Source organism: Paralichthys olivaceus, chromosome 18, assembly GCF_024713975.1.
Source record: "Paralichthys olivaceus isolate ysfri-2021 chromosome 18, ASM2471397v2, whole genome shotgun sequence".
In the NCBI taxonomy this organism is placed as follows: Eukaryota; Metazoa; Chordata; class Actinopteri; order Pleuronectiformes; family Paralichthyidae; genus Paralichthys; species Paralichthys olivaceus.
Window position 1 is genome coordinate 1,669,543 of NC_091110.1, and position 27,541 is coordinate 1,697,083.

At 37.9% G+C, this 27,541-nt stretch overlaps 1 protein-coding gene across 1 annotated transcript in view; it reads right to left on the reverse strand.

The window, feature by feature from the left end:
- Window positions 1-7,209: 7,209 nt before the first annotated feature.
- Window positions 7,210-27,541, reverse strand: part of slc27a6 (solute carrier family 27 member 6) — a 32,089-nt gene continuing 11,757 nt past the window's right edge. Inside the window, exons 4-10 of the mRNA XM_020082402.2 lie at window positions 26,873-26,997; window positions 23,588-23,782; window positions 15,034-15,124; window positions 14,721-14,919; window positions 13,602-13,699; window positions 12,758-12,888; window positions 7,210-11,796 (exon numbers count right to left, since the gene is read on the reverse strand). Of these exons, the coding sequence (XP_019937961.2) occupies window positions 11,620-11,796; window positions 12,758-12,888; window positions 13,602-13,699; window positions 14,721-14,919; window positions 15,034-15,124; window positions 23,588-23,782; window positions 26,873-26,997 (1,016 nt within the window). The 3' untranslated portion in view covers window positions 7,210-11,619. The remainder of the gene's footprint in view (window positions 11,797-12,757; window positions 12,889-13,601; window positions 13,700-14,720; window positions 14,920-15,033; window positions 15,125-23,587; window positions 23,783-26,872; window positions 26,998-27,541) is intronic.

A 27,541-nucleotide genomic window follows, 5' to 3' on the forward strand; every position in this document is an offset into this window, starting at 1 on the left:
AATCATACTTCATGCAGGAATCAAAACTTCTTCCCTAACATTTTAAGTCTAACAATGGAAAATTTATTCATGGTACATCCCTGAAGTGTTTGTGTTACTTGTCCACCATATTATTATTATATAATAGTGCTGCTTGGAAATCTCTTGGGACTTTTTGCATTTGTATGGAATTACATTTTTTATTTGAGTTCATTGAACCTTGCACTTATAGAATCAGAATCAGAATCAGAAGGACTTTATTAATCCCCATAGGGAAATTCAAAAATTATAGTTGAGGGGCCTCACCTTTGCTGTGGCCCTCCCATTCATGCCTCAGAACAGGACCTCCCTTTGTCCTTGCCTCTGCAGTTGGTCTTCTGCTCTATCTCCTCCTTCCAAGCCGGCTCCGCCTGTCTGCCCTTTTCCTGTTCTTGGGCTGACTGTCCGAATTCCCCTGCTCTGTCCCTGTCCTGTCTTTTGGTGGTGTCTCATTATCTCTGCTCTCTTCTGCTCAGAAAAAGAATGAAATCAGCATATATCTTTATCATTATTTTGAAGTGATGATTAGATCATGAAAACAAATGTTGTTGATCATGTGTTGTTGATGTTAGTTTGACATTATCTTCAGCAAGACTGGGATTGAACCGGCCACCTACTGGTTAGAAGAGGATGCTCGCTTTACTTCCTCAACCACAGCTGCCCCTTTGATTCGCTGCACCATCCTCATCCTCAGTCACCTCAGTCTCCATAAGCAGTGCCTGGTCAAGCCCAGTGGATTCCAATCATCTCCTCAGATCCTCAACGTTCTATATATGGGAGGCTGTGACTGAGGGGTAGAGTGGTCATCCTCCAACCAGAACGTCTGCAGTTCAATCCCCAGTCTTCCCCATCTGCATGCTGAAGTGTCCTTGGGCAAGATACTGAACCCCAAATTGCCGCTCATAGAACAAAAATGTGTGAATGTGTGTGAGTGGGTGAATGGCACAATTGTACTGTAAAGCGCTTTTAGTGGTCATCAAGACTAGAAAAGCTCTATATGCAGCTCTATATACCATTTATATCCCACAATCCACCACCAGTGTCCAGACACCAAGAGAGTTTCCTTTATTATGGGCAGCCCTTTCAACTTGGATGACATCATGATAGGTCTAAATGCCAATTTTGTGCAGGGCAATACATTTTCATCATGTTTATAATGAAGTTTCTCTAGATTGAAGAAAACTTCTTCTAACCTCACCTGCACCTCACCATTCATTAAACATAAGGGGCCATAGCCTCGCATGTCCAGGCCCAACAACCTGTGCCCAGCCCCAGCATGGATTTAAAGTACAACAGGCCTGTAACATTAACTGAATAACAAACTGAATCAAACTGAGTGGGTTTTCCTGAAACATCCCTGCACATGTCTAGGGATTATGAATACTGCTTGGTGTGCAGTATTCATAACTTGAAACGTGTCATGCTTTTGCACCACTGCATTAACGTCAGAATGTGAAATGTTTCTAATTGAATCCTATGTTGTAAAACCTCAAACCAGGTTGTATTGACTAGTTGAATCGGGGTATTTGTTTAATGTTTACATAGCCTGTGAACTTGATGCCTCAAATAACATGGAAACAATATTAGCTTTTTGAAGAAAGTAGTTTCTGCTGTGTCAGGGAATGTCATGTGAATGGAACAAAGCAAGTCTCAACACTGCAGACTGTAAATCAGCTGTAAAAGAAATATGTTAGATGGCAATCTGAAAGGTGAAAAGTGATGTTCAAAGTGTTGAATTGGCTTTAAAAAAGGTTTTAATAAGTTCAGCTTTAGCTGTCTGGCCCATAACATTAGCCCTCATTCTGCTCTACTAGCTTCATTTTCAGCCACACCAATCAACTGTTTCTAGTGAGAAAACTCTACAAACTACACTGCTCAGCACTTGAGATTGTATTTATAGATGGTTGATGCATTGGCGATCAAGATAATTTGACATCAAATATTTTTAACCCCCGTCGGAGCCTACAAGATGCTGGGATGGTGGAGACGCTGAATCAACACTGACAGAGACTTCTGATGAAAGAAACCTTCAGAATGGGATACAAATTAAAAGCTGCAGTCGAATGTTTTCTACAATGAATGCTGTTTTATGATTGCATTATGATTGGAGCTCAGTGAATCTGTGTTTCTTTCCAAGCTCAGTCACTCACCAAATTATATTTCTAATTCACATGCTGTAATGGCCCAATATTTTAGGATTGTTTACTAAAAACAGCAGTGATAACAAAAGTCATAAATTTTATCCTGCTGGAAGAACTTCATCATACATCACAATATGTGTAATATTTGTTAATGGTCCCTATTTATACACTTTTCTAGTCTTGACCACCACTCAAAGCTCCTCACAGTACAGTTTTGCCATTTACTCACACATTTATACAATGTATCTGTGTGCAGCACTTTTTTCTTTCACACATCCCTCACACACAGCATGCACAGCTGTCAGGAGCAATTCAGGCTTCAGTATCTTGCCCAAGGACACTTTGGCACGTGGAATGGAGAGACTGGGATCAAATTGCTGACCTTGTGGTTAGAGGACAACCCACTCTATCACCTGAGCCACAGCCACCCATGAATATATATGTGTATGTATAAAGTTTTTTCCAGTCGTCTTTTCATCCCATTTAGGAAAAGCATGTTGGGACGAATAGGCTTCACCAGGATAACCAGCTACTCATGGAATAGGTACTGAGGTACCGATGTTGTGATTCAGTTTCAATTTTAAATCATAACTGGGTTCCCAGGGACTAGTATTGGGACCCATGTTGTGTTTGCAGATGATACAAATGAACTCTGCTGGGGTAGTTCAAAATAAGAGAGAATAAATATAAATTGAGAGGAATGTTCGCATAACAATTGGATGCATTGAAATGGTTTCATTATGGACAAACTGTAGTGAAGAGATGAAAACATGTGATACACCAGATAAAAATAAGAAACAAATAGATCAGTAGCAGAACCTTAATACATGTCTTTAATATATCTCATTTTTTCCCTCATTGTTGAGCAGGTTGTCATGGGACTGCAGCTCAAACTCTCATCCCTCCTCTTTCTTTTCATTGTAACTGTTCAAAACACTCTGGTGCCCTCTGCTGTTTAAATCCATACATACATTACGCTGTGCCATTTCACTGAAAGTATATGCTGCTTTCAAAATGTATTTTTAGCTGTTGTGCATATATTCATAATGTGTATGATAACAAATTACAAATGAACTGACATTATCATTTAAAAAATTATAGTAAGAACATATTTATTGTTCAAATAATCTTAATTAACCCCAAGGGAGCTTGAAGTGACATCAAACACGTTCATTAAGGCACTCTGTGGGATCCTAAACACCAAAGAGATCATCTCCAGGCTGTTGAAGAAAACCCATGCATCAGTGTCCCAGTCTCTTTAGTCTCCCAGTGATTTTCATGACAGAAACTATCATGAGGAAGAACTAACTGTCTTAACTCAATTCTGTTCCATTGAATAAAGGCTTAATGCTCAGCAATTATCTTCTAATGATGAAAAACATCAATTTTGTGACATTCTATGAGATAAAATCCATTCCTTTGTGACAGCTGACCAAACAGCAACAGAAAACTTGGCACCTTAATACAAAATTACAGTAGCACTGAAATCATCTTTAGAAAGTAGTGGGATTAACAAAGGGTCTGTTTTAACCAGATGAATTTGGTGCACATTTAAATACAAAGCAACAAAACCTCCTTTGTTAGAGGCCAGCTTAACATAAGTCATAAAAAACAAACACATACAAAACATATTGTAATTGTAGTAGCCAGTCAGATTTATCTTTAGCCGCAGCGTTATTTTTATATACAATTTATTTTGTGAAGCACTTTGTAACCTTGTTTACTTAGTAAGTGCTATACAAATAAAGATAATATTCTTATTCTTATTATTATTAATATGAAATTAGACCTCAAACAGTGGAGGAAGAAGGGTTCTGATCACGAGGGGAACATGCTATAGCGAAATTAAATGGAAGAATTTCAATTTCAGAAGTTTAGACATGAGGCATTAAAATGTATTTCTCATGATGTTTTTCTGAGCTGCAGTGAACAGTGAAGAGTATTATGTCAGAATCACAATCTTTGTTGTAAACTGAAGCTATAGTAGTTATAATGTATTTATTGTGTGTCATACATTTTCCCTCTCTGATCTTCATATGAATGAAAACCCAGAGTTAAACCTGAAGTCATAAATCATACATTCTGCTCGTAGTGCAGGCGCCTGTTCTCTCTGCTTTGTTAATGTTGTTATATGTTGAGTTTTAGATGGTGGCTGCTTTTTGGAGCGCAGACTGATGGTGCGCTTCTGTTCTGTCAAGTGTCAGTGTAAGTGTGATAGATCGGGTTTTGATGTAAGTATCTTCTGATACAGCAGCAGACAAGTCAGAATGAGGTAGACAAGAAAACAAAAATTGAAGAAGGCAAATAGAATAAAAATTTTTAAAAAACTAAACATTTAAATAAATAAAGCAGAGTTTGTACATATATATATATATATATATATATATACAATTTTCACCACATAAGTGGTTTGTATTGAAATGTTATTCAGTAAAGTGCAGTGGCACAGGATGATTGGAGATATTGTGATGTGCAGCGGGACACTAATGTGCAAAAAGGATATTTTCTGTAAGTCATCAAAGTAGAGTGACATTAGAAAAGAATGCATTTATTGCAGTATTTTATTTTTCATTTCATGATTAAGGTGGCAGCTGATGGTGGAGCATGATGATGGATTATACTGGTGGATCCTGATCGTGGTGGCAGCTGATGTTGGACTATGATTACAACAAGACTACTTGACATACAATATGTCTCCTCAGATACTCGACCATTACTGACATTAATTTCAAAATTAATTTACCTTCCATCATGCTACAAACTATTTACCCTAACCAATGCTGTAATCACTCTTATTTCTCTGACGTTCTCCATTACACGTGGCATCTATTTCACTTCTGTCTGTCCTGGGAGAGGGATCCCTCACATGTGGCTCTCTCTGAGGTTTCTACTTTCTTTTTCCCTGTTAAAATATTTTTTTGGGGTAGTTTTTCCTTACTCTTGTTGAGGGTTAAGGGCAGAGGAAGTCAAACCGTGTTAAAGCCCTATGAGACAAATTGTGATTTGTGAATATGGGCTTTACAAATACAATTTGATTGATTGATAGTCTGGGAGCGACTTCTTGTGAAGGTCTATTACTGTCTCCTTTGTCTTGGTGGTGTTGATGCAAAAGCAATTGAGTTCACACCAGTGGACAAAATCAGTTATGACCCCCCCTCTACTCCAGTTAATTTCACTCCGACACACAACCAACAAAGGCTGTTATCAGACACCTCATTGAGATGACAGCTGATCGTGTTGTGTCTGAGGTCTGATGTGTGAATGGTGAAGAGGAAAGGACAGGGCACTGTTCCTGTGCTGCAAACTACTTAACAAGACACACAGACATGAAGCCTCAACCATCACTGCTCAGTGATAGTTGATTTGTGTTGAAAGCACTGGAGAAGCCAAAAAACATGACTCCCACATTGCTCCCAGTGTCCTCCAGGTGCTCTAAGGATTTGTGCAGGAGGTAGATAACTACGGCATTCACACCAATGTCTTGTCAATACGCGGACTGAAGGGGTCTCACCAGGAGGTGCTTGAATATAAACCATTCCATGGTCTTCATCTGATGAGGGGTCAAGGCAACCAGCCTGAAGTGGAGTTATTCCACAGGGTTGGGCCTCACTCCAGACTGAGGCTCAGAGACTAGAACAGATGCCATCTTCCCCTTTTATGAACATTGTGTTAGTTGGTTCTGTTGATTTGGCTCTGCTCACTCCAACATCTATTTCTAACCCTGATTGATAAATGAATCAATTATTTTTGGTCAACCTTCTGCACGGGTTATCAGAGTGTGGCAAGAAGAGGAGTAATTTTTTATTATAAGCTCAATGCCAAATGTAAAGCACGGCTGACTGTGACACACTGATCTTAAGATATCATGTTGAAGAATAACATTAACATACTTTGTGAGGCCACCCAAACCTTTGACCTTGGGCTGCTAAGATAAAATCTTAGATCGTTTGTACCAAATGTGAAGAAATTCCATAAAGTTGTTTTGGAGACATTACATTCACATGGCGAAAAATGTGCTTTGCGAGGTCACAGTGGCCTTGACCTTTGACCTTTGCCTACCAAAATGTAATCTGTTCATCTTTGAGTCAAAGTGAATGTTTGTACAAAATTAAAATCTTGAATTTGTTGTTGATGTGTTCAGTTACACACGACATATTGCACTTCTGTCCATCCTGGGAGAGGGATCCCTCACATGTGGCTCTCTCTGAGGTTTCTACCTTCTTTTCCCTTGTTATCATTCATTTTTGGGGGAAATTTTTTCCTTACTCTTGTTGAGGGTTCAATTCAATTCAATTCAATTTTATTTGTATAGCACCAAATCATAATATACATTATCTCAAGGCACTTTACATAGAAGGTCAAGACCTTAAAATCTTGAAGGCAGAGGATGTCACAGCTTATAATTACAAAAATTGTTTAATTCAATTTAATGAATATGGGCAATACAAATAAAATTGGATTGATTGATTGAGATTAATTATTTTAATAAAAAGGTGGAAGGATGCTTTTTGTGATGTGTCTTATAGGTCATGTTGTTCATTCATTTATTAATAATTTATGTATGTATTGTTATTCATTTGCTTGTTATTGGCAAACAGATGTTTCACTTATTTCATTCAAGCTACATCTTGTAAAATGTTAATGTGATGAAGCATTTTGTGCGCCAAGTGTAAAGTGTTAGATTCTGTGAGTGTGTGATGTCACTTTACATTCAGCAACAGTGTCTTTATCGATACTGTCACTATGTACAAAATTTAAAATCCTATCTAAAAAAGATTTTTGAAAACACATTCAAAATGAAATTAGCTGATGTATTGAACAATCAATATATATACACATCATGACACTGGAGCTTACCCCTTTTATTCAGGCTAAAACTGCCAACACTTTCAGAGAATAACAGTAGATGGCGACCATGGCAGAGAAAAGTGACAGCAGCAGTGTGCATGAAAACTAAAAAACAAATACAATAAACATAAAACCCATTGTTTCTAAGTGCAAAAATTATCAGGCGGAACACCAACTAAGAGAAAAAAGAAACTGGTCTGTATTGAGTTCAGGATTGTTTTAATCTTTGAAATGATTTGACAAAAATAGCCCATTCTGAAATTCTTAATGATCCTATTAGTGAATACATGCAAAATCAATTAAATGCAAAGCATATTTGATTCAGATGAGTACAACAGCTGAAGAGATTAAACACAAAACGTGTCCCTAAAGAGGGAAAAATGAATTTGAGTTGTTAAATTAAAATAGACTTCTCTAGAGATGTTCTTCTCAAACAAAGAGAGCAACCTTCCTTATGCTCTCTCTGAGCTAGCTGCAAGTTCATCTCAACAAGGTGGTATCTAATTATTTCCTATCAGTGCCTTATAGTATTGTGAGTTAATTATTGTGACCCACGCTCAAAGCAAAGTCGTGTATGAGCTAAGACGATAAACCTGAGTAAAGCTTTGAACATAAACATCCATATTCACTCAGTAAAAGTGCAAGTCAGAATGATTCATGCATTCTACTTCTGGCTCAGCTTGGTCATGTAAAAAACAGTGAACAATGGATGGAAATGAAAGTCTTCATTTAGGACTATAGAACCTGAGCCAGATGTCTAATGCTGGAGGTGGATGTGAACTCTGATTCATAAACACTCAAACGTCCCTCTGTTAATCAGAGATTTGAAATTTAGCTCTGGTGTTTTCCATTCCACCTAAATCAATTTCCCATGGTTAAGAGTCTGATACTTATGTCAATATTATATTTCAGTTTGTCCTTTTTTATGTTCACATGGACAGCAATATTAATCTGATTGGACAGACATGTAAACAGAATTTTCTGGTCAACTTAACTCGAATGAGATCATACTCAGAATAAGCAATAAAAGAACATTTGAAATATTCCAACCAAAGTCACATTATATTCACACATATACGTCTTGATAATATTATATTGGAGTTTTCACAGCATTTTGGGACATCAACATGTACAGTAGTTACCAACTGCACAGCAACATAGACTCAGACTTTTCTCTGTAACATGTAAACAGGAATATGAATGGAATATTCTTTTAGCAACCCATGTTAACATCATACTTGAGATAATGTCTTATTCTAATGTGTGTGAATGTGTATGAATGAATACTGATTGGTTTGGCATGAGTGTGTGTTCGATGGGTCTGGGTGTGGGCATCGTTTCTTCCCTCAGGTCCCTGGCACACCTGTAGCTAAGCTGATCTTCTCACCTGCTGCAGCATTACAACCCTGGTCTTCCTTCTACTCATTGCCAGATTATACTGTCTGAGTGTTAGCGTCCTCTGTGTTAGTTTCCCTGCCTGTCCTCCCTGACTGAATCCTGCCTGGACATCGTCGGCCTGTAGGGTCAGAAACTGGTGCACTGTTTCCGTTTGAAGAACTCCTTCCTGTTCTCTGCCAGACACAGGCTGATCGCTCAGTCAGAGCCCACCGGGCTTCACCCAAGCAATGTCAGTGTGCTCTAATTCTCCAACCGTCATGCCACGCCATACATGTCGACCACACCGGAGACATTCTGTGACTAAATCCCTCTCTGTGAAATCATTTGTAAACCTTTCATTAAAACTGTTATTTCACTTTGAGCAGGTGTCTGACTCTTGCGTTCGGGTCCAGTTCTTGCTCCTGTTCAAAACATTCTCAAAGACAGAGAGGGGCAACTGAACTCAGTCTCCCAGGGTCCTTAACCTTTTTACTCCTAGACCCATCTCCTCCAGCTACCATTGGTCACTGCATGCTTCAGGACCCAATATGTCACTATGCCAATAAAACCCCAGCTATTCTCTCTCTACTCCCACTTTCCCAGCAGGGGAGACATTCTACCCAAGCTCTTCTGACCTAAATCCAGGCCTGTCTGGAGCAGATTGCTATAACAAGTATTCCCCAACCTTGACTCGTGCCATTACGGAATCCAGCACAGCAAGGACTGCTTTACTCAACATTGGAGTCACAACGTTTCCAAGCCTGACCTATTCACAAGGAGTTGCTGGCTAAAAAAGCAGCACCCTAGTGCCAGGGACACACTGGAGACGGAAGCGCTGCAAAGCGTCAATTCTCGTGCTGGCTGTTCACACCAGAAGTGCATTTCTCTGCACTGGTCAGCGCGCAATTCGACTTCTTCAGCTACTTGTAATCACACATATGGTAGAAGTGTGTAGGGGACACAACCTTTGACATTTTCTGTTATCCTCCTCCGGAACCGCGTTCGTGCGTGGATCACAGTGGACATTTGGGCTGAAAACATGTAAATGACCTTGTTTCGAGTCGAATTTGAATGTCGGGGCTTGCGGACACTTGGATGACATCACAGGAGCAGTATGGATGAATTTTATAGGGTTTTTTCTGTTGGCCTTTACGTCCGAAGAAAAAAAAGCAGTCAAACACTTCACCCATCCATCCATCGTCATAGTTCTGAGTAGATAATGAGTGAATTTTCATTTTTGGGTGAACTATCCCTTTAAACTGCACTATGAAGAGAAGGGATCTGAATACTTGTGTGTGCAACAAAACAAAAAATCTCTGACCCTTTTCCTTTTTTTGAAGGACCGTGGCATTCAACAGTCTTAACATATTTAGTCTAATCTAATAAGTTTTCCAATGAAGTCTGGGAGTTATGCACTATTGCTTTCATATTTTCTACATTAAAATATTGATCTGTTCCATGTGAGAAGGCTGGGCCAAAGTTGAAGCAGCAGTCGGTAGTGGATGTTTGGGTACTAACATTTACTTTCTTTAACTCTGGTGGTGTATAAAGTTTGGTGTTTGGTGCTACAATTGGAAAAAAGAGCCATGTTTTAATAAACGCAACTCTTTTAAGGCATCTTATATGTATCTTATGACCCTAATCAAAACTAAAAGTAAATAGAACCTTCTAAATATGACTTCTTAAAAAAGAGCTCAGTACTCTTTGCAATGGAGGAATTGTCATGCTATACTGAAATAAGCTGTTGACACCTTAGATAAATAGAATTACTTCAAACTCTGAAGTGGGTATGAAAGCAAGATTATTTATATTAACTTATATTAAAATATTTTATTTAATATTAACTGATTCCTTACCTAACAGTTACCAGTCACTGGACCTGGCAAAGTTCCCAAGTATGTCAGTTAAGCAATTTAGCAGCACACTTTCAATTCTCAGGTAACAAAAAACAGAAAATAAAAATAAAGCATTAAATACAACACACAATTTGAAAAAAAATATATGGCAAAATGTTGGGCTTCCATCAAAATCTCTCACAGATAATATAAAATGATTTCAGTTTCGTAAAAAAATCTAATTCATTGAAAACACATGCATTGTGTTCTGTCAGTGGTCAGCATAATGTGGGGATTTGATGAATTATATATTTTGCTCAAGTAAGAAGAAAATGTGTGTATACATTTACCTATCTTGTTGAAACATTTATAAAACGAAATCTGACACACCAGCAAAGTTGTCTGTGAGAGCTATTTAATCTACTATTGACTTAACACTTAATCCCTTATGTTTGTACCTTAAAATTCAACCAATTTAGCCATTGGTTCAGTTATAATCAAGGTGCTTAAAGGTACAGTGTGTAGAATTTTGTGATATCTAGTGTTGAAATTGCATGTTACAGCTAATTACCCCTCAACTCACCCTCTCCTACCAAACATGAAAAGGAACCTGTGGTAGCTTCAGTTTTCATAAAAGCTCAAAAGGTGTTTAGTTTGTCCAGTCTGGACTAATGTAAAAAACATGGTGGCCTCCGTAGAGAGGACCCCCTCCATGTAAATATAAAGTATTTAAATATAAAGGTTCTTTTCTGGGTTAAAGAAAACTACAATTCATACAATTTAGATGAAACGAACTAGAGAAAACATCATGAGGATTATTCTACCTCAAATTTCTGACAATAGTTCCCTTTCACCTAAATCTTACGCCCTGGACCTTTACGTTGGATTTAAAGGGAAATTATTGGACATTTTAACATATTGTGAATGTATTTTTATCTTAAGGGCATTACAATGTAAACATGAAAGCCATGTCTCAACATATCCCTTATAGGGTCTTAATGTTTAAATTACAAAGAATATTCACAAATGGCTTTCATACACAAAACAGACTCCTTCAGTTTTATAATCCATTCACGTCTCTAATAAACTCAAACATATGTACTTTTATTTAAAAGGTAAGGCCTGTGTAATGGTATGAATGGTTAGATTGCCTCGTTTGTCTGTTTGAAGAATTTATACTGGTAAATAACGTGATATTTGTGTTAAGTAGTCAGAAGACATGTGCATATGGTCAACTGATCATAATCCTCTTACTTAGTAATGTATTTTCATTCAAATCACAGTAAATCATCTGTTTGTATTGTGTATTCATGGACTTCCATTAAATATCTGGAATCAGCAGAGCTTACTTATCTCCCTCTTTGTTTGAAAAGGTGTCATCATACCCATACTTGTGAGTTCTATAGCTTGTATTCTCCAGCGAGGATGCTGTGATAGATAGTGTCTGTTAGAGGAATGTAGTTCTTCTGCTGGTAGTCCAACACATAGAGGGGGTCGCAGATAGTTGAGGGGTTGAAGCCACTTTTCACCAGCTGGAACTTCTGCTGCTTGAAGGTACTTGTCATTTCCATCATCTCCTAATGAAACAAAGACAACAATCGGCAGGTTTCACAGTTTAATGAGGTTGTAATGTATTGTTTTTATTTTTTGGATCATTAGTTACAAGCTAAAGGGATAATATTTACAATAGCTATTTCATTTGTTGCGTCATTTGCATGTGCATGCCATTAGAATAAGCTGGTAAAACTGGCTCTATACTGCGAACCCATCAACAACTATAAAGCTGAAACAATTAGTTAATTGGTAAATCAACTGACAATGTTAATGTTTGAAAATATTTTTTGTGCCACACAAATGTCGTAAAAATATTTAGGTTTTGGATTAACATGTGAAAATGTCACATCGGGTAATATGTGCAAATAATAATATAGAACAATCTAAATATTTAACTGAGAAAATAATCAATGGACTGATTGATGATTAATGAGAATAACAGGATTATCTTTACTTCTCTCCTCACTTCTTTGGTAGCAAAAACAGCCTGGATCACATGATCAGAATTGTTTGTTCATCCAATACTTCAAATTTCGTTGAACTGTACAGTTCATGTTCAGCCCCATAATGTAATGATCAATATTTATTTCTACTGTTGCTTTCGTTTTCTAGTTATGCGATCATCATTTACCTTTCACTTTATTTAGTTTCTGACCATGTTGTTTATATTTAATGACTCTGCCTCTTCCACATAAATGGTCAGAGTTGGATAAGAAAAAAAACAGGGTTATCTGAGAGTATTGATAACCAGCTTTGTAGTATAAGTTATCATTCAGTCAATGTTAGGTTAAGTAGAACGATATTCTGTGTATGTTGAACATTTAATGCTAAAAGCTTTGTGAATGATCAAACACTTAGAAGTCCTAAAACTAGGAGTAACTAAGCCCAAATCATCATTTGGGGGGTTGAAAGAATACATTAATAGTCATAATAAAGGAGCCTCATCAGAACAAAGTCAAGATGTAGCAATGCTCTGCTCATTACCTGAATCCTAATGAACCTTGGATGAGCGTATGCTGGCAGATCCCTCACCACGTGCTCAAAAAGTTTCTTCCCATCAAACATGAGACCTGGTCTTATAATCACAGACGCCATTCCTGCTCTGCCCTCATGCCCTGTGGAAACAATGTAATGTAAGGTTAAATGCAACCTGTCAGCTCAGTGTTATTTATTACCAAGAAGAGAAACAGCATGGTTTCCCTTCTTTACTTCATTCATCTTTGCAAAATAAAACACCTTCACAGCAAATATTAACAATACAGCTGTTTCCTTCCTACAAGGAAACATATTCCAGTGAGCTGTAAAATAAAATCCAGGAAAAGTTGATTGGAATGAGTCATCATGATCACATCATCATCACCCAATCATTTAATGATACAAGGTTCTGTTCTGAGCTCCCATGCATTAATCAAATATGATTGCAATTTAAGTAAACAATTATATATCAATATACCAAAGATAACCAATGTCCCTGTGCAAAGCAAGACACTACAGGTGACAGACTGAAACTGAAACTGATCCTCCCAAAACATTAAAGACAGATGAATCTCATCACTTACAGACATTAAGGATTAGTACACATTAATGTAATTTAATTGGATAAAGTACATTGATATGATTTACGGTGAGAATATGAAAGGGTTCTTTCATGAGGCCATATGTTTTTGCCTGCAGTGTCTTGACTTACTCTTTGACTTTCTTCTTCTTTCATAACTTTATGTACCTTGTCATGTTTACACTTACTGAATACCTTCCTCAAATATGCAACATTTGAGTATAACATTATGTATATAGCAGACATGTTGACACAAACAAATTTCAAACGTACCTGGTATTTCTACTCCATACACATTGACTTCCTGCATAAAATCCACCAGCCCAAGAGCCTCTGTTAACTCTGTCGTTGCTACATTTTCACCCTTCCACCTGAAATCAGGAAGAGATGCTGATTTCAGTCAAAGTAATTAATCGCGCAAGTCTTGTCACTGTCGCAAAACATTCAAGACACTGCAGTTTCACAATATTCCATTCTTTGTCTTCAATTTTCACCAAGTGTTCACTCTTTATGTGTTTGATCATCATCACATATGTGTATTTTTCTTTGCTTTGTTTCCAGGTATAATCCTTTAGAGTCGAGGGGTGTTAGAGGGGCTGAAGCAACTGGCAGCAATACTGATGCAAAAGGGAATGATTTTCTCTGCTTAAATAGTATATATATAGTGTTATAGATGACTGTGGAAAGTGAGGTATGTCACATGATTGGAGCAGCGCAGCTTGAGTTGGTTGGCTGTCGCAGGCGTCGCAGTTACATACTTGAAATTAAATTAAACAATTCTGAATTTTGCAATGAGACGCATAAAAAAAACCCCACATCAGACACATATATTGTTATTATTATTCTAAGCAGAGTAATTTGATGTCTGAAGACAATTTAATAGGGTAATAATTATCAACAATGACTTAACAACAGCAATTGTTTAAATTTTCAGATGATCACTTCTACAACATTTCCTAGGAAAAATGTCCCATTCTCACTAGCCGCTGACAAACCCTTTTAACAAATCATAGTCAATAGTCAACTTCAATATGAGAATAAAAATTTGACAGTATAAGAAATAAATAATTCAATTCAATTAGAAAAGCATATCAAATTTTAGATGCAGATCACTGGTGAGCTGTGTTATTTTTCTAACAGGCCTGTGGGTTACTCATGTGGTCCTTGGGGGCAACCTAGTGCCCGCGGGCACCGTGTTGGTGACCCCTGCGCTAAATCTTATACCATCGCAGGTTTAATGTCACTGCACAACAGCAGAGAAAATGTCCATGCAAAGACAGACATGTTTGTAATAACAGCATGGCAATGCAGGAGATCTCAGACAGCAGAGATTACAGCTTAAAATGTGTCTTTAGAGGAGAGTGCTGGGAAATAGTAGACCTCAAACAGTACCTGAAGGTGTCTCCTACTCTGTCCTTGAAACAAATGAAGCCCTCCTGGTCTTCAGACATGAGGTCACCAGTGTTAAAGTAGGCATCTCCCTTCACGAATACATTTCTCATCAGCTTTTTCTCCGTCAGCTGCTTGCTTCCAGCATAGCCAAAAAAGGGGCTGATGGCGCTCACCTTGGACAGTAAAAGCCCAGTCTCACCTGAGAGAAAAAATGGGTCCGATTTTTTTTAATCAGTACAAAGGTGATCAACTTTGAAAATATAATCTAATTAAAAACTGAATTTGTGGAAATGTTTAGCAGTTGCTTTCTTACCCTTTCCCACTCGCTGGCAGAAACCATACTGATCCTTCACTGGCTCGTCTTTCTCCATGTCATACTTCACTAGATCGTACGTGAACAAGAGCTACAGAAGTAAGGAGATGTTAATGTCCATGTTAATCATGGAGCAGTGGAATAGACATCTTAACTGTAACAATCAGTCACATACCAACTTAAGGTTAAATTACGTAAATGGTGAAATTCAAAACAAATTCAAAATCAAAATGATCTTTCAGTGATTTTGACCCACGGTTTGACCCAGTAGGTAGCCGCTACTGTAGTTAGTTTACTTTTGTCAGTGATATCCAAGGTTGTCATGTCTATTAGCACCACATATTCAAAGCATCTAACAAGGAAGACAGTTTAGGATGTAACATACCATATATGGACAAGTTAATACCTATTGACAACATTTTTTTATAGAGCTGAACTTCTTAAGTATCATAACACCACAATAAAAACTGCAGAGAAAAGAAGTTGTCAAATCCCAATGCTTCAATGATGGACATGCCATAGGCAGCTGAAGGTCACCAAGGCTGCTTGTGTTGTGAAGTGCATTCATGTGGAGAGAGCACATGGCTGAGTGGTCTCATTTATAACCGTGGCGTACACACAAAAACACACTGAAACGCCACTTCTCACGCAAACATTGGGATTTATAAAAACAAACTCTGACCCCTGCGTACGAACATTTTGGAGTCGGGAAAGTGGTGATGCAGACGTGAGGTGGTGAACTGAAGCAGATTATTGATCCACTTCATCATTAACATTAATACCAACAGCTTTAGTTGTGCTCGCTCAGAACCTTCAATTGAAAAAGACATAAAACAACTTACAGCAAATTACATTCAGATAAACAGCAGAGTTGCAGAGTCATTCATGTTTTTTAATAATATCATGTCATGAACATGACTTTGCATTCAGGTGCACAGAGCACACTGGAGACCAAATAATATCCCAGAGTGGAGGTTAGGATCCACTGATGTTTAAAGTTATCAGTCTGATGGCTCTACATATATAAATACTGTAGTGACACTGGTGCATAATGCTGCGTGATGGATGCACAAAAATGGAAGGATGAAGAGGAAACGAGGGTTCAGCGATCACAAAGACTTTTAGTCCCATGACGATGACTGATCAGCTGATATAGATTCTATAGATCTGTGATCTTTGTGCTGAACTGAGTCCAGTATTAGATCGACCGACGGAACTGAACCATCCCAGTACAAACACAAGCATTTAATAAAAATTCGGTTAAATTCTATATATTGAGGACATCACAGCTGTCTCTGAATTTAATAACCCTGCATCTTTGGATTATTAAAATATGAACAGTTGATATAACAAGTTCACAGTGTGAAGCGATGATTTTTTTACCTCCACCTTTGAATTGGATCTTTTTTTTTATTTCAGGCTCCGTTCTCTCTATCGTCCTCTCACTCACTGTATTAACAGCAGCAGTGTATCAGTGTATTTTCTTTATTAATCACATCACTGCTATCCCATTAAATGGCTCTTCACCTCTACCTCCCTAACAACCAACTCGATGTCAGTGTCATGAAGCTTTGCTTCCTCTTCTCATCACTTGATGCCGTGATTCACCGTGGAGACCCATTGATCAGCAGGGCAATTTAATATTCATGAGGTGCTTTACATTTAGCATTTATGGTTGAATGTGGGCGTGTAGAGAGCGGGATATGAGGTAGATTCACAAACAAACGTTTCCAGGTGCACTGTGATTTATAAAGTGAACATTGCGTTCAGGTGTGTGTGCGCACGGTTTTATAAATCTGTTTTTTTTTTTGCATACGCCACTTTCACCTTTTGTGCGAACGTATACTTTTAGTGTGAATCCCACGCCCTGTTTTACAAATGAGGCCCCTTGTCAAGTGATGGAGAGCAAAAGAAATAACATTTATTTAATAAACCAGAGAGAATAAAAGAGGTGAAGTTATGATGATTACTCAACCTTCCTAGTCTCTCTCTCCTCTTTTCCACCCACCTCTTCTCTTTCCCCAAATTTTCTCCGCTCACCCCAACCAGTCGAGGCAGATGGCCACCCTCACTGAGTCTGATTCTAGAGGTTTCCTTACAGTTAAAGGAGAGGTTTTTCTTTCCACAGTTGCCTGCTCATTGTGGGAACTGTTGGGATTCTCTAAAATTTTATGAGGTTTTGACCTTACCACGTAAAATTATTTTAGATAATACATTTTAAGATTGGGAGCTATATTAACAAAACTGAAATGAATGGAGGTGGTATGATTTCCTCTGAGGTTTTTTTCTATTTTGGTGTTTTGAACCCATAGCTATCTTAGAGCTAGAATTAATGCACTGTGGTTTTATGCCTCCCCCAACCAGTACAGTTTCTGTCTTCATATTGCTACATCACCTTTTTTTCCAGATTCATATAAGGTCACTGTAACCTTTACCTTTGGCCACTGAAATCTAATCATTGAATATTTGAATTTAAACTGAAAAAAAGTTGAAGAAATATCCTCAAGGAGGTTTTGAGATTACCATAAACCACAGTGACCTTGACCTTTGACAAATAAAACAGTTAATCAGTTAATCTGGGGTTCCAAGTGAACATCCGGCCAAAGTTGAAAGATTTCCCTAGAGTTGTTCCTGAGATTTTACATCTTCAAGGCAAAACATGCGTTTGAGAAGTCATAGTGACCTTTGACCTCCTTATTTTAATCACGTCATCCATGTGTCCCAGTGGATTATGCCAGATGTAATAAAATTCCCTACAGACAGTCCTGATATATGAATTCACAGAAATGTGAGGTCACTGTGGCCTTGACCTTTGAACCCCAGGCAACAGAATCTAATCCGTTTTGACTCCAAGAGAATATTTGAACCACATTTTAAGACATTCCCTCAAGCCATCATCAGACATAAAGAAAACATAATTTGTGACCGTGACCTTTAACCAAAAATCAAATCAGTTAATCCTTGAGTCAAACTGAATGTTGTGCCAAAAGTGAATGTTTTCCCTTGCGGTGTTCTGGAGATATCACATTAATGAGGCAAAAAATGTGCCTGGTGAGTCACCATGACACCGTGACATAAAAAACTAATAAGTTCATCATTGAGTTCAGGTGAATGTTTTTACAAGTTTTGAAAGAATTTCTTAAAGGTACAGTGTGTAGAATTTTGTGGTATCTAGTGTTGAAATGACATGTTGCAGCTGAACACTCCTCACCTCACCCTCCCCTTCCAAACATGAAAAAGAACCCCTGTCCACTGCGAGAGAAATTTATGTTACAGAATTTTATGCAAATATGATGTATAGTTATATTTATTGTGACATTGAGGATGAAAACATGACACGACAGAAGACTGACAGGTCAGCATCTGCCCTGAATCCCTGCATCTTGTTTACTCCAGTTCTGTTTTTACTTGGTCACTGATTTTTTTTTCCCTTCTTCAATTCCTCAGACAGCGTACTCATTGGTTTCTTTGCTGGCTTGATGTCCATACCAAAAATACTTTGTCTAATAGCTTGCTGCTTACTCCAGCTTTGGTTGTCGATGAGTGACACACGCCATACAGCATGTTCCCGCATGACACACTAGTTACATAATGCAATATCAGCTGTTACTGTTATACAATAAAGACTAAATTCCCCTTATTATGACTTTGCGTAACAAAATAATTTTGAAGATATCATTCTAAGGTAAAAAAAACCTACATAGTAGTACATATCTCTTTTTATTTTTCTATTCATAATTTTTTACGAAGGAGTGAGACAAATCCTATGCTAGTATCATCATTATAAAGCCTACAGCATCAAGCATTGTTCCACCACTTGTTCACCCTTCATATGATGTTGAAACTCAGTATGCATGTTCAGTAACAAGTGACTTAAGTTGTTAAGGCTCCACCCCTGCCTGAATAATTAGAATGTGTTGCTGTTGTGAATGTGTCTGTGCAGAGAACCTCCCACTACACTGTGCATGTGTGAAAGACAAACTCTGGGTTAACTCTGTTGACAATTCTCCGCAATTTACCCACAGATCATGTCTGAAAACGGCTCATGTTAGCTGATGGGCTAAAGGCAAAACTAAAATATTTTTCAAAATTTTAATTTTTTCAAATTTTTGGGGGGCTTTTTAAGATGGTTTCAATTTATATTTATAGGTATAGCTCTTATCCCACTGATTTATGTTCGATGATGTATAGTTTGGTTTTAATTTGTTATTTGATGCTGTAAAAAACAGAGTGATTGACAGTTGACACACAATCGCTTAAGCCCATTAACTTTGACCGAAGCTCCTTCACTCCTTTACTCCACTATCACTACTGTGGCCAGACTCTTTGTTCTTTGGATGTTCTATCATGGACAACGTCCCTCACCCCCTCCACAGCACTGTGGGGGCTCTGAGCAGCTCATTCAGCAGCAGGCAGCGACACCCACAGTGCAAGTCAGAGAGGTTTCGAACGTCCTTCGTCCCAACAGCCATAAGACTTTTTAACAAACATGTAAAAACAGTGTCATAATAATTCCTCACAATCACTTTACAACTGCTCACTTTGCACAAACATGGACAGAAATCTGAATCTACCTCCTCTATATATATATATATATATATATATATCCATCTCATGTGCAATATTCATATTCAATCTTCTGATGTGTTGTGCAATAGTTTTTGAATTGTTACATCCAATGAATATTTCCACTTCCCATGTGCAATATCACTGTGAATTTCCGGTATCCTTGTAAAGTGTTTACTTTTTTGTATGTATATACAGATATGTATATTTTTATTCTTTTTTTTCTTATTTTTTATTTTATTTTATTCATTATCTTAATGCCCTTATGCTGCTGTAATGTCCAAATCTCCCCAGTGTGGGATGAATAAAGTCTATCTTATCTTATCTTATCTTAAATATATTTTAGTTGTGTCCCTGTTTTTTTCATTAATAACACAAATGTGTATTTCAATCCTGCAAGGCTGAAGGCACACCAAATTCTATATTTGTTTAGCTGGACTCGCAGCTGAAACCCTTCTTGAAGAGCTTGTTCTATGGATGTCCTGCATCTGACGCCACATTGGCATCTGCATTCTCTTGCCACCTTTGGGAATCCTGTCCTCAGACTCCCTTTCCTCCTGAATGTGGCAGATCATGTTTGTCATTTCTGATCATGAAATGTAACCATCCTTGTATAGTGGCTGCTCCTCCATAAACATACAGCCAATGTCTCACATTACCACTCCACTCTGACCTGCAAAAATCTCTGTCATAATCAGAGTGCTTAATCAGAAAAGGTTTCATGGAAAGGGTATGTGACTGGCTTAAGTTACAGTTCATTTAAAGTAATGTAATGTGATGATACTTGTACTTTACTGTGTATGTTCAGACCGGTTTACTTTATACTAGACACTTTTATAATTTCCATGGATGACTACGACAATTGACAACTGTAGCGACACAAGTTTTATCTCTTGACAAATTTGTTTTGTGAACAAAGCTTGAGGGTTATGGAACAACAATCGGAGGGACTTTGGTTTCTGTAGACACAGCCCATGTTTATCCACAGCAAAAGTATCTTTGTACAGTAAACACCACATACAATCTGCGTCATGAATATATGTAGTGTTGCAACTGCTCTAAGATGCCCATAACTGTGGTTATTTTTAGGTCTGCATAACTCTATAGGTGTATCCCTCCTCCCTCTTTTAAGCTGTATACACGCATATACACATAACAACACCTTTGATTTTTCATATCAGAAAATTGGTTTCCTAATAATCATTTAAAAGGCATCAATGAGAAAAAATATTCTATAAATGAAGGCTTTCCGCAAAGGAACTCTGCCAAAACTAAATCTAAGAATACCCAGAGCTTTTAATCCTGTTAACACAGGATATATGTCCTAAAATAAAATGTTTGATAACTTCACTTTTATAAGTTTGTGGGCCAGCAGGAGGGCAGTGTGACAGATCTAAAAATAGCCCAGATGAGGTCAGAGATTAAAGCTAAATACACGAAGCCCCTCTTTTGTAACTCAGATTAACAGCTATACTCAGTTCTTCCTTAGTGAGGCTAATACCTATGACAGCTACAGGGAAGCTACTTTAGTGGTCATCTTTCTCAACAGACTGGCTGCTTGGTCTCCAGAACAAAATGTCCAGTTTGACATAACAATAACAAACATCTTACAAACATTTTAAATGTAACAGTCTATCTTGCAGAGTTAAGTGAGAGAACTATGTGTTTATCCCACCTGGTTTATCTGCAGTGAATTTGTTATAGTCAAATGGATAATTCCCCTCCCCTGAGCTGTTTAACCCTTCCCCCACCATTCACCACAGTTTACTCAGCTTAACATGTGCACTTCACTGGACAAATTCATGTCTGGCACTTTGCTTCTACCCCAGTTAAGAATATAGGAAGTTGGGAAGTGAACGTGGGAAGCACTTCTTGAACAGACAAGTGTTGCTTAAACCTTGACTGACTAGTATTAACAAAGTCGGATTGTACCAACTTGATGACAGAATCATTACAGCAACCTGATATTTAAACAACACTAAGTTTAGTGTTTTAAAAGGATTGTGTGGCACAGTCTGTGGCTGAAGCACAACTGGAGTTTGATCACACCACACATATATGTGTATCTGCGTGTTATTCATGTCTACTGTGAGTTGTGCACATATAGTAGACTGTAACTCAATAGTACACCTATATGTTTACTATATAGTCATAACAGATAATACTTTAAATCGTTCCATTTATATCCTTCTATATACTTACTGTTTGATTGAAATGTTGTATATACTTCTGTCCAGAGCAAAACCCAACTCTTATTACACATTAGTCTTTGTGTAATCTTTATAGTGTTAACTGTATATCTTGTGTTTGTCTCCTTTTCTTTTGCTCTACTTTGTAGAAACAAAGCACTCTGGATCAGATGAGTTGTCTGTACAGTGCTATTCAAATGAAGTTGTGCGGTGGACACTATGCAGTTATTTACATCAGATTCCATGCCAATGGAATGCTTGTGGGTGTGCTTTGGAACCTTGGACAGAATCAAGCTGTTTCCTTCGGTTTCTGGTTTCTCTATCAAGGTAAGCTGAACATGTCCTGACTCTAGTTCTGTACTCAAACAGACATGAGATTAAGAATAAGTGTATTATACATTATACGGACAATAATTAAATATCCATAATGCCTTGCAGAGAGTAAGCCATTTAGAAGATATTGAGAAATTAATGAAAAGTTAAAAAATGAGGCACTTAATTAAATGGAGGACCTAATCACAGAAGAACCTTCTGTGAGAAACGCTCAAATTAATACCTCACAAGGTCCTTGTTGTTATCCCACTATATACCAGCAGTGGGGAGCAGGAAGGACCTGGTATGTACTATGGACTCCCACTCTTTTGAAATGAACCCTGTCAATTCTGTAACGCTTTTGTTTCCCAGAACAGGCTGATATTGTCAATAAAGCTCGGTTTTTAACAGTGTATTCCTGGTGGAGCTGGCAGAGCACACAGCCTTCACTAGCTCACAGTGGTAGTGTGCTCTCCTCAGTCAACCTAAGAGATATTCAGTGGCCTGCTATAACCCCGCATAACTTACATTGGTCTAATGCCAATAAGACATTACTGAAATGCTTTGAGAGGAAAAACACAGCCAGTACCTTGTAGACACAGCACCCCTTCACAATTTTCCTTCTGAACACACACGCTACCTTACAAACTAGGTCAGAAATGTATGTTTAGACTTCAAGCACATACTGCGGAAAATGTCTGGACATTTTCTCCCGACTTTGCTCTTGACATATGAAAAAACGCTGTAGAAGATTCGAACACAGGAAAATGTCGGACATAACGTATAAATTCCTCTGCATTAATCATGTGTTTTTGTTTACGGCAACTGTGTTATCTTATAACCTCTTATGCCTCTTATCTCCAAAAGCTCTACTGAAACTACTTTCAAAACATACTTTATGTATTTGTATTTGATTTTCATATTAGCTGTGTCATTATCAAGCCTTGTATAACCACGCATTTCCAAATAAATAATCATAAAAAGACTACGTAATGAATAAAAGCCACTCTTATTGCCAATTCCTTTTCATTTTTAATACATTAATTTCTTATTTCTTTTTCTTTCTTCTAAAATGTCATCTACAATTGCTATAAATTGGCTAACTAATCCCTGTGGTCCACTTGTGCGATGATGAGGAGTTGGAGTGCGTGTGGAGCAGCTTGTAATAAGCTGAGAGCTTTCACAGAGAGGATCAAGATCACTTCCCCTCAATAAGTCAATATCTTTTTGTAGAAATATACAGAACTACTTCCTACAGAACAGTATTGTCTATATAATGCATCCGTGGATGTACAGTAGTATCAGTGTGTTCCAACACTGCCTTTGTATAAATAGAGGGATTGTAAGTGAGCACCTATAGAAATTGTTAGCATTAACTTTAAGGCTTCATTTACTTTCACTGCTACTGAAAAGATGTGATGTCCAATTATTTCACACTTGAAAAACCCCTGTGTTCAACGAAGTTTACCATGTCGCCCATAACTCACCTTGTAGAGGAAGTTGGATCGGCCCACAGTTCCAATCTTGCCAATATGGTTCATGAAGCACAGGTTTCCCTCAGTGGAGCCATACACCTCGCACATTTTAACGTTTCCAAAGCGATTCTGGAACTCCCGCCAGACGTCCTGCCGCAAGCCGTTCCCAACTCCCATCCGCACCTTGTGAACTTTATCTACCTCTGTCTGATGAAGAAAGATGAATAGATATTAGCAAAACAGAAGTGAGAGTTTGTCAATAATGAGTAAATGCTAGCAATTAAGACCGTTTTTATTTGTGTTCTTAAGCGGCCACACTGAAATATACGGGAAAAAGAGCTTTCGAGCAAGCTTTGTTTGTGTTTGTGTGTGTGTGTGTGTGTGGTTGTTAGCATGTCATAAACAAAGAAATAGCAAGAAAAACTAATTGGTTTGTAGCAAATGGGTGCAAGACAAAGCAGTCTTTCACCACACACACACACAGACCCACACACACACACAGACCCACACACAGACACACAGACCCACACACGCACACGCACACACACACACACACACTGGACCAAAGCCTGAATTATATAAGATGCTGGAAATAGTCAGGGCAAATCAGGACTAAATTATGTCAACTGTAACTGTAAAGATGCTGCTGTGAAGTAAAAAAACTGCCCCGTCTTTGACTAAGGTATTAAAAGTGTTGTTTACAAAGTGCATCTTTTTTTTAATTGGTTTTAGAAATCCACATAGATAAGTATGAATTTGAACAGACCATCAACATGTGCAGGATTTCCCCGGACACTGCTGGTCTGGTATGATTAAGATGGGCAGATCATTATGTTTGAGTGTGTATGTGAGATAGAGAAAAAGGGACAGACAGCATACCATATGAAACTATGGCCAGCAGCTGAAGTGTAGAAATGAATGGCTCTGGCTCAGGAGGCAGAGAGGGTCATTAACTGACCAAGTTCCTTCAATCGTATGAATTGAGAATGAATTGTGTGTGATAGTGTTGTGTATAGAATGTGTGCGTGAACATGTAATTGCACTGTGAGTGGTCATAAGACTGGAAAAGGGCTAAATACAGTCGATTTGCCATTTATTTACATTACCACTAAGACTATGAATGTGTTTGCATATCAATAAATATATTTTAGGCAGTTAGTTTAAAATAAGGGTGTTTAGTTGTGTCTTAGATTTTAGTTGAATTTGAGTCAGTTAAATATTTGCTATATATTATATTACATATTAATTAACAAACTTGAAACTGAAAGACCGCAAACCAACTGGCAGACAATCAGCATGGGCCCTTTGGAGCTCCTTAGGGTCTGGGGCCTCGGCTGGTAATCTAGACCCACACACCTTGAGCAGCTACTCTGAGATACTCGGAAGAAGAACTGGTATCTCTGCCTACAGCGCTAGACAAACTGGAAGCTCAGAGGATTCACTGCCTTCTTTGTTAGGGGGGGACAATAGAATACTGCTGACAATGTGGTCTGCCACAGAAATGGTGAACTCATCATTTAGTGGAACTTAAAGAGATGATAGCTGAAAAGCTGATATACATCTGCTTGTGCTATCCACAATATGAAGTACATTTCGTGTAAATCTCATGTGTGCATGTACAAAATGTGTATCCTGTAGGGCAGGGTTCGGCAAGTAACTTTGGTCCCAGTTCAATTTATTTTAGCCATTAATGGTGGGCAAGAACAATCAAAGCATAGTGAACTGCTCTCTGTTGTGAACTCTGTTGTCATATTGTGCTGTGCAGTCCGAAACAAACAGAGCCACAGATGTGTGGTGTGTCTGGGTTTGTGGCAGCATCACAGAAAAGGCAGCAGTGACACGTTGTCTGGTTTGTGGCTTTATCCACCAATTTTCAACACTCACACATGTGGGGGGGATGCAGACTATAAGCAGCAGTAAGTATTATAAATAAATAAAGTATTATAATTTTAAGAATGACTTTACTGCTTCTATGATCATTTCTGGGGCCTAATTTGTTCTGATAATTATTTGACCTCATTCAGAATTATTCCTTGGTATGAGGGACCCTACCTGGTTTGATGAATATAAAGACGGTGTGCTTTACCAGCTGGAGGTCTGTTAAGCAAGCAATACAATGTTCAGACCAAAGTCCACAATGTTTCAGATTCAAAACTCTGTAATTCAGCTTGAAAAAAGTTTTGCAGGATTCAAAATAATGTTGTTCTTTTACTGTCTATGTAGAATTGCTATAGAGGAGGTGATTCTATAAATGTTGCTACCATGACACCTGTGGTACCTGTAAATGTTTGTGTCTGACTGAAAATATGAAATTCTCTGGTGGGCTAAATGTTATTGCTGGGGGGTTTCGGCCTGCTGGCTTCCAGTTGATGATTACTGCTGTAGGGGAAAGGAAGACTACACCAGTAACAATGAAAACTACTATACAGAAAGGTAATTAGACAAGAAAAATATATAAATAGTACTAGAAATTGGGTTGAAATTCATAGAATCTTAAGAAGTATGACTAAATTTACACTTGACGGTCATATACTTCAGCATATACAATCAATATTATACTATCAATTACTATCATACAGTTCAGTCTTGGTACTGAATGCCTGAGCAACAACTACCTTAGACAAACCTGCAGAAAATGTGTATTTGCCTGTTGGCCAATTTGCATGTTGATCACAATGCATACAAGCAGGAATTAGTAAAAATGCGTGTGTGCGCTTATTGACCTTGTGAAAGTGTGCGTATGTGCTGTACGTGTCCACATCATGAGGACGTTCATGGCAAGCTTTCCACCCAGACAGCCAAATAACAGAGGGAGAGGGGACAAAGAGGACTTTGAGTCCAGCTTCATGAAAGGATAAGCTCTGACCTCACACTGTGTGTGTGTGCATGTCCATGTGTCCAGTGGGAAGATGCAAACAATGAAACAAAGACCCTGCTTATCTTACTGCTACAGTTGTAAACAAAGTTACGTGGATGATTCACAAGTCATGTGCGACAATGTATGTAATTGTTTTAGGAATTGAAAAAGTTTAGTTCATAGCTAAAATGATTCTAAATGTATCAAAAACATATTATTGCTTTCAGTATGTCCAGAAATCAACAACTTATTATTTTAACAAGAGGATATTATGATCACTGCTAGAAGCCAAACAGAAGATTAGAGGGTGTCTTCCAGGAAGGCAGTTAAATAAGACATTTTTGTCTTCTGATTTTCATCAATTCTGTCCAGCACCTGGTGTTTATCAAGTTTGGATGTGTGTGAGTTTGTCTACTTTCTGCAACGGAACAGAATATTACCTCAGGCTGGTTGCAGAGGTATCTGCAGAGTTCCCCAATATACTGGAAAGCAGTCACATTATGTTTTCTACAGTCATTCCAGAACTGGGAGGCTGAAAACCTTTTCTTCAAGACGCAGGTCGCACCTGCAGTACAACACACAACAATGTCTTTCAATAATCATATTCATAATTTGGGATTCAATTCTCATATTCAAGATTTTCAACGCTAGGCACATCTACTTCATAATGTTATTAATATAAACATAGTGTCTAATTTCCATGTACTGTATATTTGACATTTTTTGATGATAAAGGTATCTAATGTACTTTCTTTTTTTGTATTTGTTTTGACAAGATAAGCAAACTTGATTTCATAGCATGTTTCAAACAAACTCCATTTTATTAAGTGTCATCAGAACATGTCCAACTGCACAATTCTTTGTATGTTAAAACCATTCTACATTTAATTTACAAATAAAAATAACACTTTCAACTGTGACCGGTCTGTCTTTTTTTCTGTCACTGGTACAATGTTGGATAGACAGCTCCAGTTTTTAATGGACAAAATGTACATAACGTACCTGCTCTAAAGAAACACTCAAGTGGGCTTGTGTTTTGAAAGCTACAGTACATCAATTTTCACGTAACCACTTTGAAATGATAGGCTTGGCTTGTTCATTGTCATGTG